The 13,418-nt window shown below is 40.8% G+C and overlaps 1 protein-coding gene across 1 annotated transcript in view; it reads right to left on the bottom strand.

The window, feature by feature from the left end:
- The window catches only part of oprl1 (opiate receptor-like 1), a 35,657-nt gene extending 25,502 nt beyond the window's left edge, over positions 1-10,155 (bottom strand). Inside the window, exons 1-2 of the mRNA XM_058051719.1 lie at positions 9,934-10,155; positions 4,757-5,020 (exon numbers count right to left, since the gene is read on the bottom strand). Coding sequence (XP_057907702.1) covers positions 4,757-4,965 — 209 coding nt within the window. The 5' untranslated portion in view covers positions 4,966-5,020; positions 9,934-10,155. The remainder of the gene's footprint in view (positions 1-4,756; positions 5,021-9,933) is intronic.
- Between the last annotated feature and the right edge of the window lie 3,263 nt (positions 10,156-13,418).

Raw genomic sequence — 13,418 nt, 5'->3', positions numbered from 1 at the left:
TCATAGAGTCATGGAGTCATTGTGTTATCATGGAGTCATTGGTTCATGGAGTCATTAATTCATGGAGCTGTGTTATCATGGAGTCATTGGTTCATGGAGCCGTGTTCTCATGGAGTCATTGATTCATGGAGTCATTGGTTCATGGAGTCGTGTTATCATGGAGTCATTGGTTCATGGAGTCATTGATTCGATGAGTTGTGTTCTCATGGAGTCATTGGTTCATGGAGTCGTGTTTCATACAGACATTGGTTCATGGAGGCATTGATTCATGGAGTCGTGTTATCATGGAGTCATTGATTCATGGAGTCATTGGTTCATGGAGTCATTGATTCATGGAGCCGTGTTCTCATGGAGTCATTGATTCATGGAGTCGTATTCTCATGGAGTCATTGGTTCATGGAGTCGTGTTATCATGGAGTCATTGATTCATGGAGTCGTGTTCTCATGGAGTCATTGGTTCATGGAGTCATTGATTCATGGAGTCGTGTTATCATGGAGTCATTGATTCATGGAGTCGTGTTATCATGGAGTCATTGGTTCATGGAGTCATTGGTTCATGGAGTCGTGTTATCATGGAGTCATTGATTCATGGAGTCGTGTTCTCATGGAGTCATTGGTTCATGGAGTCATTGATTCATGGAGTCGTGTTATCATGGAGTCATTGATTCATGGAGTCGTGTTATCATGGAGTCATTGGTTCATGGAGTCATTGGTTCATGGAGTCATTGATTCATGGAGTCATTGATTTATGGAGTCATTGGTTCATGGAGTAATTGGTTCATAAAGTCATTGATTCATGGAGTCATTGATTCATGGAGTCATTGGTTCATGGAGTCATTGATTCATGGAGTCGTGTTCTCATGGAGTCATTGATTCATGGAGTCGTGTTCTCATGGAGTCATTGATTCATGTATTCATGTTATCATGGAGTCATTGGTTCATGGAGTCATTGGTTCATAGAGTCATTGATTCATTGTGTTATCATGGAGTCATTGGTTCATGGAGTCATTGGTTCATGGAGTCATTGGTTCATAGAGTCATTGATTCATTGTGTTATCATGGAGTCATTGGTTCATGGAGTCATTGGTTCATAGAGTCATTGATTCATTGTGTTATCATGGAGTCATTGATTCATGGAGTTGTGTTCTCATGGAGTCATTGATTCATGAAGTCATTGATTCATGGAGTTATTGGTTCATGGAGTCATTGATTCATGGAGTCGTGTTATCATGGAGTCATTGATTCATTGTGCTATGATGGAGTCATTGGTTCATGGAGTGGTGTTTTAATGGAGTCATTGATTCATTGAGTCGTGTTATCATGGAGTCATTGGTTCATGGAGTCATTGATTCATGGAGTCATTGGTTCATGGGGTCATTGCTTCATGGAGTGGTGTTATCATGGAGTCATTGATTCATTGAGTCGTGTTATCATGGAGTCATTGGTTCATGGAGTCATTGGTTCATGGAGTCATTGGTTCATGGAGTCGTGTGATCATGGAGTCATTGGTTCATTGAGTCATGTTATCATGGAGTCATTGGTTCATGGAGTCATTGGTTCATGGAGTCATTGGTTCATGGAGTCATTGGTTCATGGAGTCGTGTGATCATGGAGTCATTGGTTCATTGAGTCATTGGTTCATAGAGTCATTGATTCATGGAGTCATTGATTCATGGAGTCATTGGTTCATTGAGTCGTGTGATCATGGAGTCATTGATTCATTGAGTCATGTTATCATGGAGTCATTGGTTCATGGAGTCAGCAGGCTAATCCAGGCATAATGCTTGCTATCCACATGCGTTCCACATGCAACCTTTGATGGTATATTCTCTCCCAGCATCGCCTCCTCATCCTCCCTTAGACAGTGGAGTAGTCATGCTGTTACACTCCCATGCCCTTAGGGGGCGCTAATGTCTTAGGCATCTGGGAAGCATGTATGTTGTATGATGTAGTGTTGAGCTGATAAGAGTACAGTGCCACAACGAAGAAAATAACATCCACAATGTAAAAACGCTCACATGGAAGCATGAAGAAGAAGAAGATCTACAGGAAGTGACCTGGACTCGCATTTGAAACAGCCCAGCTTTTGTGATGGCCACAGTTTGACCCTGAAACAGATGAACATTCTATTTCCATGCATTTCTATGGGAACGTTCCATTGTGTTGTTATGGTTAATCTATTTGCAGGAGGAACGGCCATGTCGGAGAATTCTGCTGGGCGGGAGGACTCAAGCGTTCCCCATTTGTCACGTTTTTGTCACAAAAGCCGGAATGAAAGCAGGCATCCCTACACACATGCACACGCGCTACACGTGCACGCTCTCCCCGTGGGCCCGACGTGACTTCGCTGACATGAACGTGCTTCAACAAGACGTGCACGCTCAGGCAAACCAATTCTTTTCACACTGTAAAAAATAACAACAATACGAATCTAATCATTCATTTTCTGTAGCGCTCGTCGTTGTTGTTGTTAAAGGAAGTGAACCACCGCTAGTACAAAGCAATACTATGTGTCTAAGCAGTCTTTTACATCACATTTTAGCATTTTAAGTGTCATTCAAGTGCAAAATGAAGTTAAGCACCATTATTAATAATGTAAATAGAAATAGTCTGTTCCAGGGTCAAACTGCGACCGTGATAAAAGCTTTCATGAAGCACCTTGGCAGTGTTTTAAGGCATTTTTGAACCTTTTTAAGTGTCATACAAGTGCAAAATGAAGTTAAGCACGGTTAATAATAATGTAAATAGAAATAGTCTGTTCCAGAGTCAAACTGCGACCGTCATAAAAGCTTTCATGACGCACCATGGCAATGTTTTAAGGTATATTTGAACCTTTTTAAGTGTCATACAAGTGCAAAATGAAGTTAAGCACCGTTAATAATAATGTAAATAGAAATAGTCTGTTACAGGGTCAAACTGCGACCGTCATAAAAGCTTTCATGAAGCACCTTGGCAATGTTTTAAGGCATATTTGAATCTTTTTAAGTGTCATACAAATCCAAAATGAAGTTAAGCACCGTTAATAATAATGTAAATAGAAATAGTCTGTTCCAGAGTCAAACTGTGACCATGATAAAATCTTTCATGAAGCACCTTGGCAATGTTTTAAGGCATATTTGAACCTTTTTAAGTGTCATTCAAGTGAAAAATGAAGTTAAGCACTGTTAATAATAATGTAAATAGAAATAGTCTGTTACAGGGTCAAACTGCGACCGTCATAAAAGCTTTCATGAAGCACCTTGGCAATGTTTTAAGGTATATTTTAACATTTTTAAGTGTCATACAAGTGCAAAATGAAGTTAAGCACGGTTAATAATAATGTAAATAGAAATAGTCTGTTACAGGGTCAAACTGCGACCGTCATAAAAGCTTTCATGAAGCACCTTGGCAATGTTTTAAGGCATATTTGAATCTTTTTAAGTGTCATACAAATCCAAAATGAAGTTAAGCACCGTTAATAATAATGTAAATAGAAATAGTCTGTTCCAGGGTCAAACTGCGACCGTCATAAAAGGTTTCATGAAGCACCTTGCCAATATTTTAAGGCATATTTGAACCTTTTTAAGTGTCATACAAGTGCAAAATGTAGTTAAGCACTGTTAATAATAATGTAAATAGAAATAGTCTGTTACAGGGTCAAACTGCGACCGTCATAAAAGCTTTCATGAAGCACCTTGGCAATGTTTTAAGGTATATTTTAACATTTTTAAGTGTCATACAAGTGCAAAATGAAGTTAAGCACGGTTAATAATAATGTAAATAGAAATAGTCTGTTCCAGAGTCAAACTGCGACCATGATAAAAGCTTTCATGGAGCACCTTGGCAATGTTTTAAGGCATATTTGAACCTTTTTAAGTGCCATACAAGTGCAAAATGAAGTTAAGCACCATTAATAATAATGTAAATAGAAATAGTCTGTTCCAGGGTCAAACTGCGACCGTCATAAAAGCTGTCATGAAGCACCTTGGCAATGTTTTAAGGCATATTTGAACCCTTTTAAGTGTCATACAAGTGCAAAATGAAGTTAAGCACCGTTAATAATAATGTAAATAGAAATAGTCTGTTCCAGAGTCAAACTGCAACGTCATAAAAGCTTTCATGAAGCACCTTGGCAATGTTTTAAGGCATATTTGAACCTTTTTAAGTGTCATACAAGTGCAAAATGACGTTAAGCACCGTTAATAATAATGTAAATAGAAATAGTCTGTTCCAGAGTCAAACTGCGACCATGATAAAAGCTTTCATGAAGCACTTTGGCAATGTTTTAAGGCATATTTGAACCTTTTTCAGTGTCATATAAGTGCAAAATGAAGTTAAGCACCGTTAATAATGATGTAAATAGAAATAGTCTGTTACAGGGTCAAACTGCGACCATGATAAAAGCTTTCATGAAGCACCTTGGCAATGTTTTAAGGCATATTTGAACCCTTTTAAGTGTCATACAAGTGCAAAATGAAGTTAAGCATCGTTAGTAATAATGTAAATAGAAATAGTCTGTTACAGGGTCAAACTGCGACCACAATAAAAGCTTTCATGAAGCACCTTGGCGATGTTTAAAGGCAGATTTGAACCTTTTTAAGTGTCATACAAGTGCTAAATGAAGTTAAACACTGTTAATTATAATGTAAATAGAAATAGTCTGTTCCAGGGTCAAGCTGTGGCCATTATAAAAGCCTTTTAAGTGGTTTATCAATGTCACATTTGCTCATTCTTAAATGGCATACAAGTGTAAAAAGAACGCGTGTAATCTTCTCACCTGATGATGACGTACATAACCAGGAAGTTGCCCACCAGGCCGACCACGCACACGATCATGTAGACCAACACGATGGTCACCTTCACGCTGGTGGGCAGCAGGGCGTCCGTCTCGTTGTAGACGCCGCTGAAGTTGCTGTGGAAGAGCGAGTCGTTGTAGAGCTGCAGGTGGCTCAGCTCGGCCAGCAGGAGCTCGTCGGGGAAGTCCATCCTGGGGGTGGGGTGGGGGGGGGGCGGGGTGAGGACACGCCCACTTCGAATCAAACTGTAGCGGGAAAGACACAAAGGCCACACTGAAAAAGGTGACTTAAAAGATTGCCTGTACACTTGCTAAAGCTCTTATGACGGCCACAGTTTGACCCTGGAACAGACTATTTTTAGTTACATTGTTAATAACAGTGCCCAACTTCTTTTTATGCTTGTATGACACTTAAGAATGCTAAAATGTGACTTAAAATATTGGCTGTACACTTGCTAAAGCTCTTATGATGGCCACAGTTTGACCCTGGAACGGACTATTTGTAGTTACATTGTTAATAACAGTGCCTAACTTCTTTTTATGCTTGTATGACACTTAAGAATGCTAAAATGTGACTTAAAATATTGGCTGTACACTTGCTAAAGCTCTTATGACGGCCACAGTTTGACCCTGGAACAGACATTTTCTATTTACATCACATTATAAACAGTGCTTAACTTCTTATTATGCTTGTATGACACTTAAGAATGCTAAAATGTGACTTAAAATATTGCCTGTACACTTGCTAAAGCTCTTACGACGGCCACAGTTTGACCCTGGAACAGACTATTTGTAGTTACATTGTTAATAACAGTGCCTAACTTCTTTTTATGCTTGTATGACACTTACGGATGCTAAAATGTGACTTAAAAGATTGCCTGTACACTTGCTAAAGCTCTTATGATGGCCACAGTTTGACCCTGGAACAGACTATTTGTACTTACATTGTTATTAACAGTGCCTAACTTCTTTTTATGCTTGTATGACACTTAAGAATGCTAAAATGTGACTTAAAACATTGGCTGTACACTTGCTAAAGCTCTTATGATGGCCACAGTTTGACCCTGGAACAGACATTTTCTATTTACATCACATTATAAACAGTGCTTAACTTCTTATTATGCTTGTATGACACTTAAGAATGCTAAAATGTGACTTAAAATATTGCCTGTACACTTGCTAAAGCTCTTACGACGGCCACAGTTTGACCCTGGAACAGACATTTTCTATTTACATCACATTATAAACAGTGCTTAACTTCTTATTATGCTTGTATGACACTTACGAATGCTAAAATGTGACTTAAAAGATTGCCTGTACACTTGCTAAAGCTCTTCTGACGGCCACAGTTTGACCCTGGAACAGACTATTTATACTTACATTGTTATTAACAGTGCCTAACTTCTTTTTTGGCTTGCATGACACTTAAGAATGCTAAAATGTGACTTTAAACATTGCCTGTACACTTGCTAAAGCTCTTATGATGGCCACAGTTTGACCCTGGAACAGACATTTTCTATTTACATCACATTATAAACAGTGCCTAACTTCTTTTTATGCTTGTATGACACTTACGAATGCTAAAATGGGACTTAAAACATTGCCTGTACACTTGCTAACGCTCTTATGACGGCCACAGTTTGACCCTGGAACAGACTATTTGTACTTACATTGTTAATAACAGTGCCTAACTTCTTTTTATGCTTGTATGACACATATGAACGCTAAAATGTGATTTAAAACATTGCCTGTACACTTGCTAAAGCTCTTATGACGTCCACAGTTTGACCCTGGAACAGACATTTTCTATTTACATCACATTATAAACAGTGCTGAACTTCTTATTATGCTTGTATGACACTTATGAATGCTAAAATGTGACTTAAAAGATTGCCTGTACACTTGCTAAAGCTCTTATGATGGCCACAGTTTGACCCTGGAACAGACATTTTCTATTTACATCCCATTATAAACAGTGCTTGAATTGTTTTTAGACTTTTATGAGGGTCGGTAATGTTAAACTGTGACTTAAATGATTACTTGTACACTTAATGAAGGCGGCCGTGGAGCGTCCATGAATGATGTGGCGTCCGTGACGCGGCCGCCGTCTGTCTGATGAATGCAGCACATGCTCCGTCAATAAAGCTGTCTGACTGTGTTTTGTTTTCCAGCTCCGGCGTGTGCGTGTGCGTGTGACGAATATGCAGTCGTCCGGCTCGGCGTGTCCATGTAAGGCTTCCTTCGCAACGACTCTTCCAGCGTCACGTTCACCGCCGCCTGTGTCGCATGGTGGCGACACAAACCACCAGAAGTCACGTGACCAAGGCTTCAGGAAGTCCACGCGCAGATTGTTTAGTCGATGGGGGCCGTCCAAATACTTTCAACTTTCTCCTTGTAAAATATCTCCTCTTAAAGCTTGATGAAACCTACCATAGAACACATACTACCTGCTGAAACCTACCATAGAACACATACTACCTGCTGAAACCTACCAAAAACACCTTCAACCTGTTGGAACCTACTATAAAGATCTTCAGCCTACAGGAACCTAATATAAAGCCTGTTGGAACCTACCATAAAGACCTTCAATCTGCTGGAACCTACCATAAAGACCTTCAGCCTGTTGGAACCTACCATAAAGACCTTCAACCTGCCGGAACCTACCATAAAGACCTTCGGCCGGCTGGAACCTACCATAAAGACCTTCCGCCCGCTGGAACCTACCACAAAGTCCTTCAACCCGCTGGAACCTACCACAAAGTCCTTCAACCTGCTGGAACCTACCATAAACACCCTCAGCCTGTTGGAAGCTACTTTAAAAATCTTCAGCCTGCTGGAACCTACCATAATGTCCTTCAACCTGCTGGAACCTACCATAAAGACCTTTAACCTGCTGGAACCTACCATAAAGACCTTTGGTCTGTTGGAACCTACCATAAAGACCTTCAGCCTTTTGGAACCCTGAAGACCTTCAACCTGTTGGAACCTAACATAAAGCCTGTTGGAACCTACCATAAGGACCTTCAACCCGTTGGAGTCTAGCATAAAGACCTTCAGCCTGCTGGAACCTACCATAAAGACCTTCAGCCTGCTGGAACCTACCACAAGGACCTTCAACCTGCTGGAATCTACCACAAAGTCCTTCAACATGCTGCAAGATACCATAAAGACTTTTAGCCTGTTGGAACCTACCATAAACACCCTCAGCCTGCTGGAAGCTACTTTAAAAATCTTCAGCCTGCTGGAGCCTACCATGAAGACCGTCAACCCCAGCTGGAACCTACCATAAAGACCTTCAGCCTGCTGGAACCTACCATAAAGACCTTCAGCCTGCTGGAACCTACCATAAAGACCTTCAAACTTCTGAATTGCACCACAAAGACCTTTAACCTGCTGGAACCTACCATAAAGATCTTCAGCCTGCTGGAACCTACCATAAAGACTTTCAGCCTGTTGGAACCTACCATAAATACCTACAGCCTGTTGAAACCTACCATAAACACCTTCGGCCTGCTGGAACCTACCACAAAGACCTTCAGCCTGCTGGAACCTACAATGAAGACCTTCAGCCTGTTGGAACCAACCATAAAGACCATCTACGTATCTGCTGAAACCTACAATGAAGACCTTCTATCTGCTGGAACCTACCACAAAGACCTTCAGCCTGCTGGAACCTACAATGAAGACCTTCAGCCTGCTGGAACCTACCGTAAAGAGCATCTACGTATCTACTGGAACCTACCATAAAGACCTTCAACTTGCTGGAACCTACAATGAAGACCTTCTATCAGCTGGAACCTACCATAAAGACCGTCTATCTGCTGGAACCTACCACAAAGACCTTCAGCCTGCTGGAACCTACAATAAAGACCTTCAGCCTGCTGGAACCTACCGTAAAGACCATCTATGTATCTGCTGGAACCTACCATAAAGACCTTCAACTTGCTGGAACCTACAATGAAGACCTTCTATCTGCTGGAACCTACCACAAAGACCTTCAGCCTGCTGGAACCTACAATAAAGACCTTCAGCCTGCTGGAACCTACCGTAAAGACCATCTACGTATCTGCTGGAACCTACCATAAAGACCTTCAACTTGCTGGAACCTACAATGAAGACCTTCTATCAGCTGGAACCTACCATAAAGACCTTCTATCTGCTGGAACCTACCACAAAGACCTTCAGCCTGCTGGAACCTACAATACAGACCTTCAGCCTGCTGGAACCTACCATAAAGACCATCTACGTATCTGCTGGAACCTACCATAAAGACCTTCAACTTGCTGGAACCTACAATGAAGACCTTCTATCAGCTGGAACCTACCATAAAGACATTCTATCTGCTGGAACCTACCACAAAGACCTTCAGCCTGTTGGAACCTACAATGAAGACCTTCAGCCTGCTGGAACCTACCGTAAAGAGCATCTACGTATCTACTGGAACCTACCATAAAGACCTTCAACTTGCTGGAACCTACAATGAAGACCTTCTATCAGCTGGAACCTACCATAAAGACCTTCTATCTGCTGGAACCTACCACAAAGACCTTCAGCCTGCTGGAACCTACAATAAAGACCTTCAGCCTGCTGGAACCTACCATAAAGACCATCTACGTATCTGCTGGAACCTACCATAAAGACCTTCAACTTGCTGGAACCTACAATGAAGACCTTCTATCAGCTGGAACCTACCACAAAGACCTTCTATCTGCTGGAACCTACCACAAAGACCTTCTATCTGCTGGAACCTACCACAAAGACCTTCAACTTGCTGGAACCTACCACAAAGACCTCTATCTGCTGGAACCTACCATAAGGAGCAAACAATCACACGTGAGAAGTGTTAGCCATTCAGATGTGGATGAACACATGACAGTCAAGACGACCCACATTGCGTCACAGTCACTCGAGTGGAAGCTCAGACATACAAACAGGTATTTTACACTTGAACGCACCCCCTTTTTTTCTGGCGCGCACGTCAACGCACCACGCCACCAAATAACTGCAGCCGCATTTTTCCACGCACGGTGACGCTTTCACACTGCAGACGTTTTTTTTTCTTCTTCACGCTTTGCTGCAGCGTCGCTCGGCTCTAGTCTAGCCTAGTCTAGCCTAGTCCTAGTGCGGGTTCTAGTCCACTGTCTGGGTCCCGGTCCTACCTTCCGTCAGCCGCCTGCAGAGCACCGCAACGCCGCCAAATAGTTGACCGACTGGACTGCAGCGTCCTGCCGCCTTCACTGCCGAGCTTCCATCGGAACCAGCGGGATTTCTGGGAGGAAGAGTCCGAACAGCAGTCGCTGTGGTCCGGGATGAAGAGGAGGCTGTTGGGGGGTGAAGACTGTGAAGAACTGTGGAGCAGTGCGCATCAGCTGGGAGGCAAACATGGACGGCGGGGGAGGGGGGGAGGAGAGGTGGGTGAAGCTACACCCCCCACCCCCCCCCGTCCCCCGACCTCTGGCGGATCGATACTCGCTCAACATCTCCATCTTTTCACTCGCAAGCAATGTCTATATGATGTATATGTAATATATGTCATATATGTAATATATATAATATATGTAATATATGTAATGTACACACAACCATCATCCTTATATTCTTATTGGTATAAAGTCATGAAATCAATAGAACATTTGTCAAATATTAGAGGAGGAATATTAGTAAGGAGTAAAAATAATGACCAAAAATTAAGTATTAAAAATTAGAAGTTAAAATAAACAAAAATATATATTTTACCAGAATAATAAAATGTAAAGTCACATTGACAACAATATTTCATAAGATATACAGATGAATAAAAGCTCATATTTTTCCTCCTGGATGCTCATATTTTTTGACAATAAAGTCCAAATGAAATAATCAAATGTGATATGGAATAAACTTGTAATATTACGTGGGCATTTTTTTTCTATTAAAAAATTATAATATATAATATAATAATAATAATAATAATGACAATAATAATAATAAAGTTTTATGCAAGGAAAATTAGTCCATTATTAAACTGTCAAGACGTGGAAATAAATCAGCTATTTAAAAAAAAATAAAATAATAAAAATAATAAAAATAATAAAAATAATAAAAATAATAAAAATAATAAAAATAATAAAAATAATAAAAATTCCTGTCAAGGAGCCTATCCCAGCTGTACCCGCAGTAAACCCATGCATGCACGGGGAGAACATGCAAACTCCACACTGAGATGGCCGATGACGGAATTGAACTTGGGTCACCTAGCTGTGAGGCCTGCGCACAATCCACTATTCCACCGTGCAGCCCCCATGTCAAAACTTTTTACTTGAGTCACGCGTGGAACATATGCATAGCGTCCCAGTCTGATCCGGTTCCATTTGGTGTTTACATGCTGCCATAAATCCACTTCTAACCTCATGATCAAAGTATGTGGCGACGCAGCAAATTGACTTTGGTCCAATTCCGCTCCGAGTAACGTGTTTAAAAAGTCCACTTCCAAGGGGACTAACCTAATAACGCCACAGCAACACAGCCAGCCGGCGTCTCTCGCGGGTTGGACTCACCTTGTGCAGATGTCCTGGACCACAAACTAAAGGCTGGCATGGCGTCTTGGAATTTGGTTGAAACGCTTGAAAGACACAAACAGAAAATAAAAAATCAGTCAGGAAACACTTAAACAAAACAGGAACCAAACTATTTCAACAAAAGCAACAAAAACATTTGAGAAAACCAAAGAAATGTACTACGTGACCCTGGTAGGATCTCCAAGGCAAACTAGACTAACTAAACTAAACTAAACTAAACTAAACTAAACTAAACTAAACTAAACTAAACTAAACTAAACTAAACTAAACTAAACTAAAAATAAAATAAAATAAAATAAAATAAAATAAAATAAAATAAAATAAAATAAAATAAAATAAAATAAAATAAAATTGTGTGTTGGGTGGTGGTCAAGGGTGGCCAAATCTGGTTCTTAAACTAAACTAAACTAAACTAAACTAAACTAAACTAAACTAAACTAAACTAAACTAAACTAAACTAAACTAAACTAAACTAAACTAAACTAAACTAAAATAAAATAAAATAAAATAAAATAAAATAAAATAAAATAAAATAAAATAAAATAGTGTGTTGGGTGGTGGTCAAGGGTGGCCAAATCTGGTTCTTAAACTAAATTAAACTAAACTAAACTAAACTAAACTAAACTAAACTAAACTAAACTAAACTAAACTAAACTAAACTAAAATAAAATAAAATAAAATAAAATAAAATAAAATAAAATAAAATAAAATAAAATAAAATAAAATAAAATAAAATAGTGTGTTGGGTGGCGGTCAAGGGTGGCCAAATCTGGTTCTTAAACTAAACTAAACTAAACTAGGTGCCAAATCTGGTTCTTAAACTAAACTAAACTAAACTAAACTAAACTAAACTAAACTAAACTAAACTAAACTAAACTAAACTAAACTAAACTAAACTAAACTAAACTAAACTAGGTGCCAAATCTGGTTCTCCCGGGCGCTTCCTCGTACCCCAACTTTGCTCTTTGTTGCTGATTGGGGCCGAGACTCACAATCAGGCTTCTATTCTGGCGCCTCAGCAGGCGTCGGCCGGATTCATGGGACTACGGTCTAGTCCGGGGCTGGGGAAACTTTTTGACTTCTTTTCTTTGGGGGGGGGGGGCTTTTTTAATTTCACACATGACAGCCCACCTGTAATTATTGTATCTGTAAAAGTGTCATGTCCCTTTTTTGAGGATGCTTTGTAAACAATATAATATTAATTAACTAATTCATTCATTCATTCATTCATTTTCTACTGCTTATCCTTAGGGTCGTGGGGGGTGCTGGAGCCTATCCCAGCTGTCTTCAGGCGAGAGGTGGGGTACACCCTGGACTGGTTGCCAGCCAATCACAGTGCACATATAGACAAACAACCATTCACACTCACATTCATACCTATGGACAATTTGGAGTTGCTAATTAACTTAGCATATTTTTGGAATGAGGGTGGGGGGAAACCGGAGTACCCGGTTGTGCGAGGGTGGAATTGAACACGGGTCAAAACGCTATGATGCTAGGTTGTATGTTACGTTCAAATGAAATACTTTAGAAAGAACGGGCGGCCCGTATTCGAACCTTTGGCGAGCCGGATGTGGCCCCCGGGCCGTAGTTTTCACACCCCTGGTTTAGTCCATGCACTTGTCATAAAAGCATATCATAAATGAGTGGTCTTCCATGTTTTGCGTGTGGAATCGTCATGGCGATGGCAGCTGAAGATGTCCAATTAGCACGGAGGAGACGTTCATGTCCTTCATGTCCTTCATGTCCTTCATGTCCTTCATGTCCTCCTGCTTCTTCACGCTTTTAGAGGCTGAATAAAACGTGGCGAGCGAGGTGGATTGTGCCATTGGAGACGCGTGTTCAAGTCTACTCTTCTTCCTCCGCGGGGGTTTTTCAACCGGGAAGGGAAATCGAAGTCGGCCTAATTGGGTGTTGCGGTCCCAAACCACGGAAGTAAGCGACACCATGAGCGACTGCGGCGGAGATGTGGCGCTACTTGTTAGGCTTCGCTCATGAGGCGGAGAACGTAGACACTTTGGATTTTTGTATTCACCCCCCCCCCCCCCACAAATACTCTTTTTAGTAAAGCAAAACATCCACTCAAA

This window comes from Doryrhamphus excisus, chromosome 16 (genome assembly GCF_030265055.1).
Source record: "Doryrhamphus excisus isolate RoL2022-K1 chromosome 16, RoL_Dexc_1.0, whole genome shotgun sequence".
NCBI lineage: Eukaryota > Metazoa > Chordata > Actinopteri > Syngnathiformes > Syngnathidae > Doryrhamphus > Doryrhamphus excisus.
Note: the sequence above shows the minus strand (reverse complement) of the source record. Positions and strands in the feature narration are given on the sequence as shown.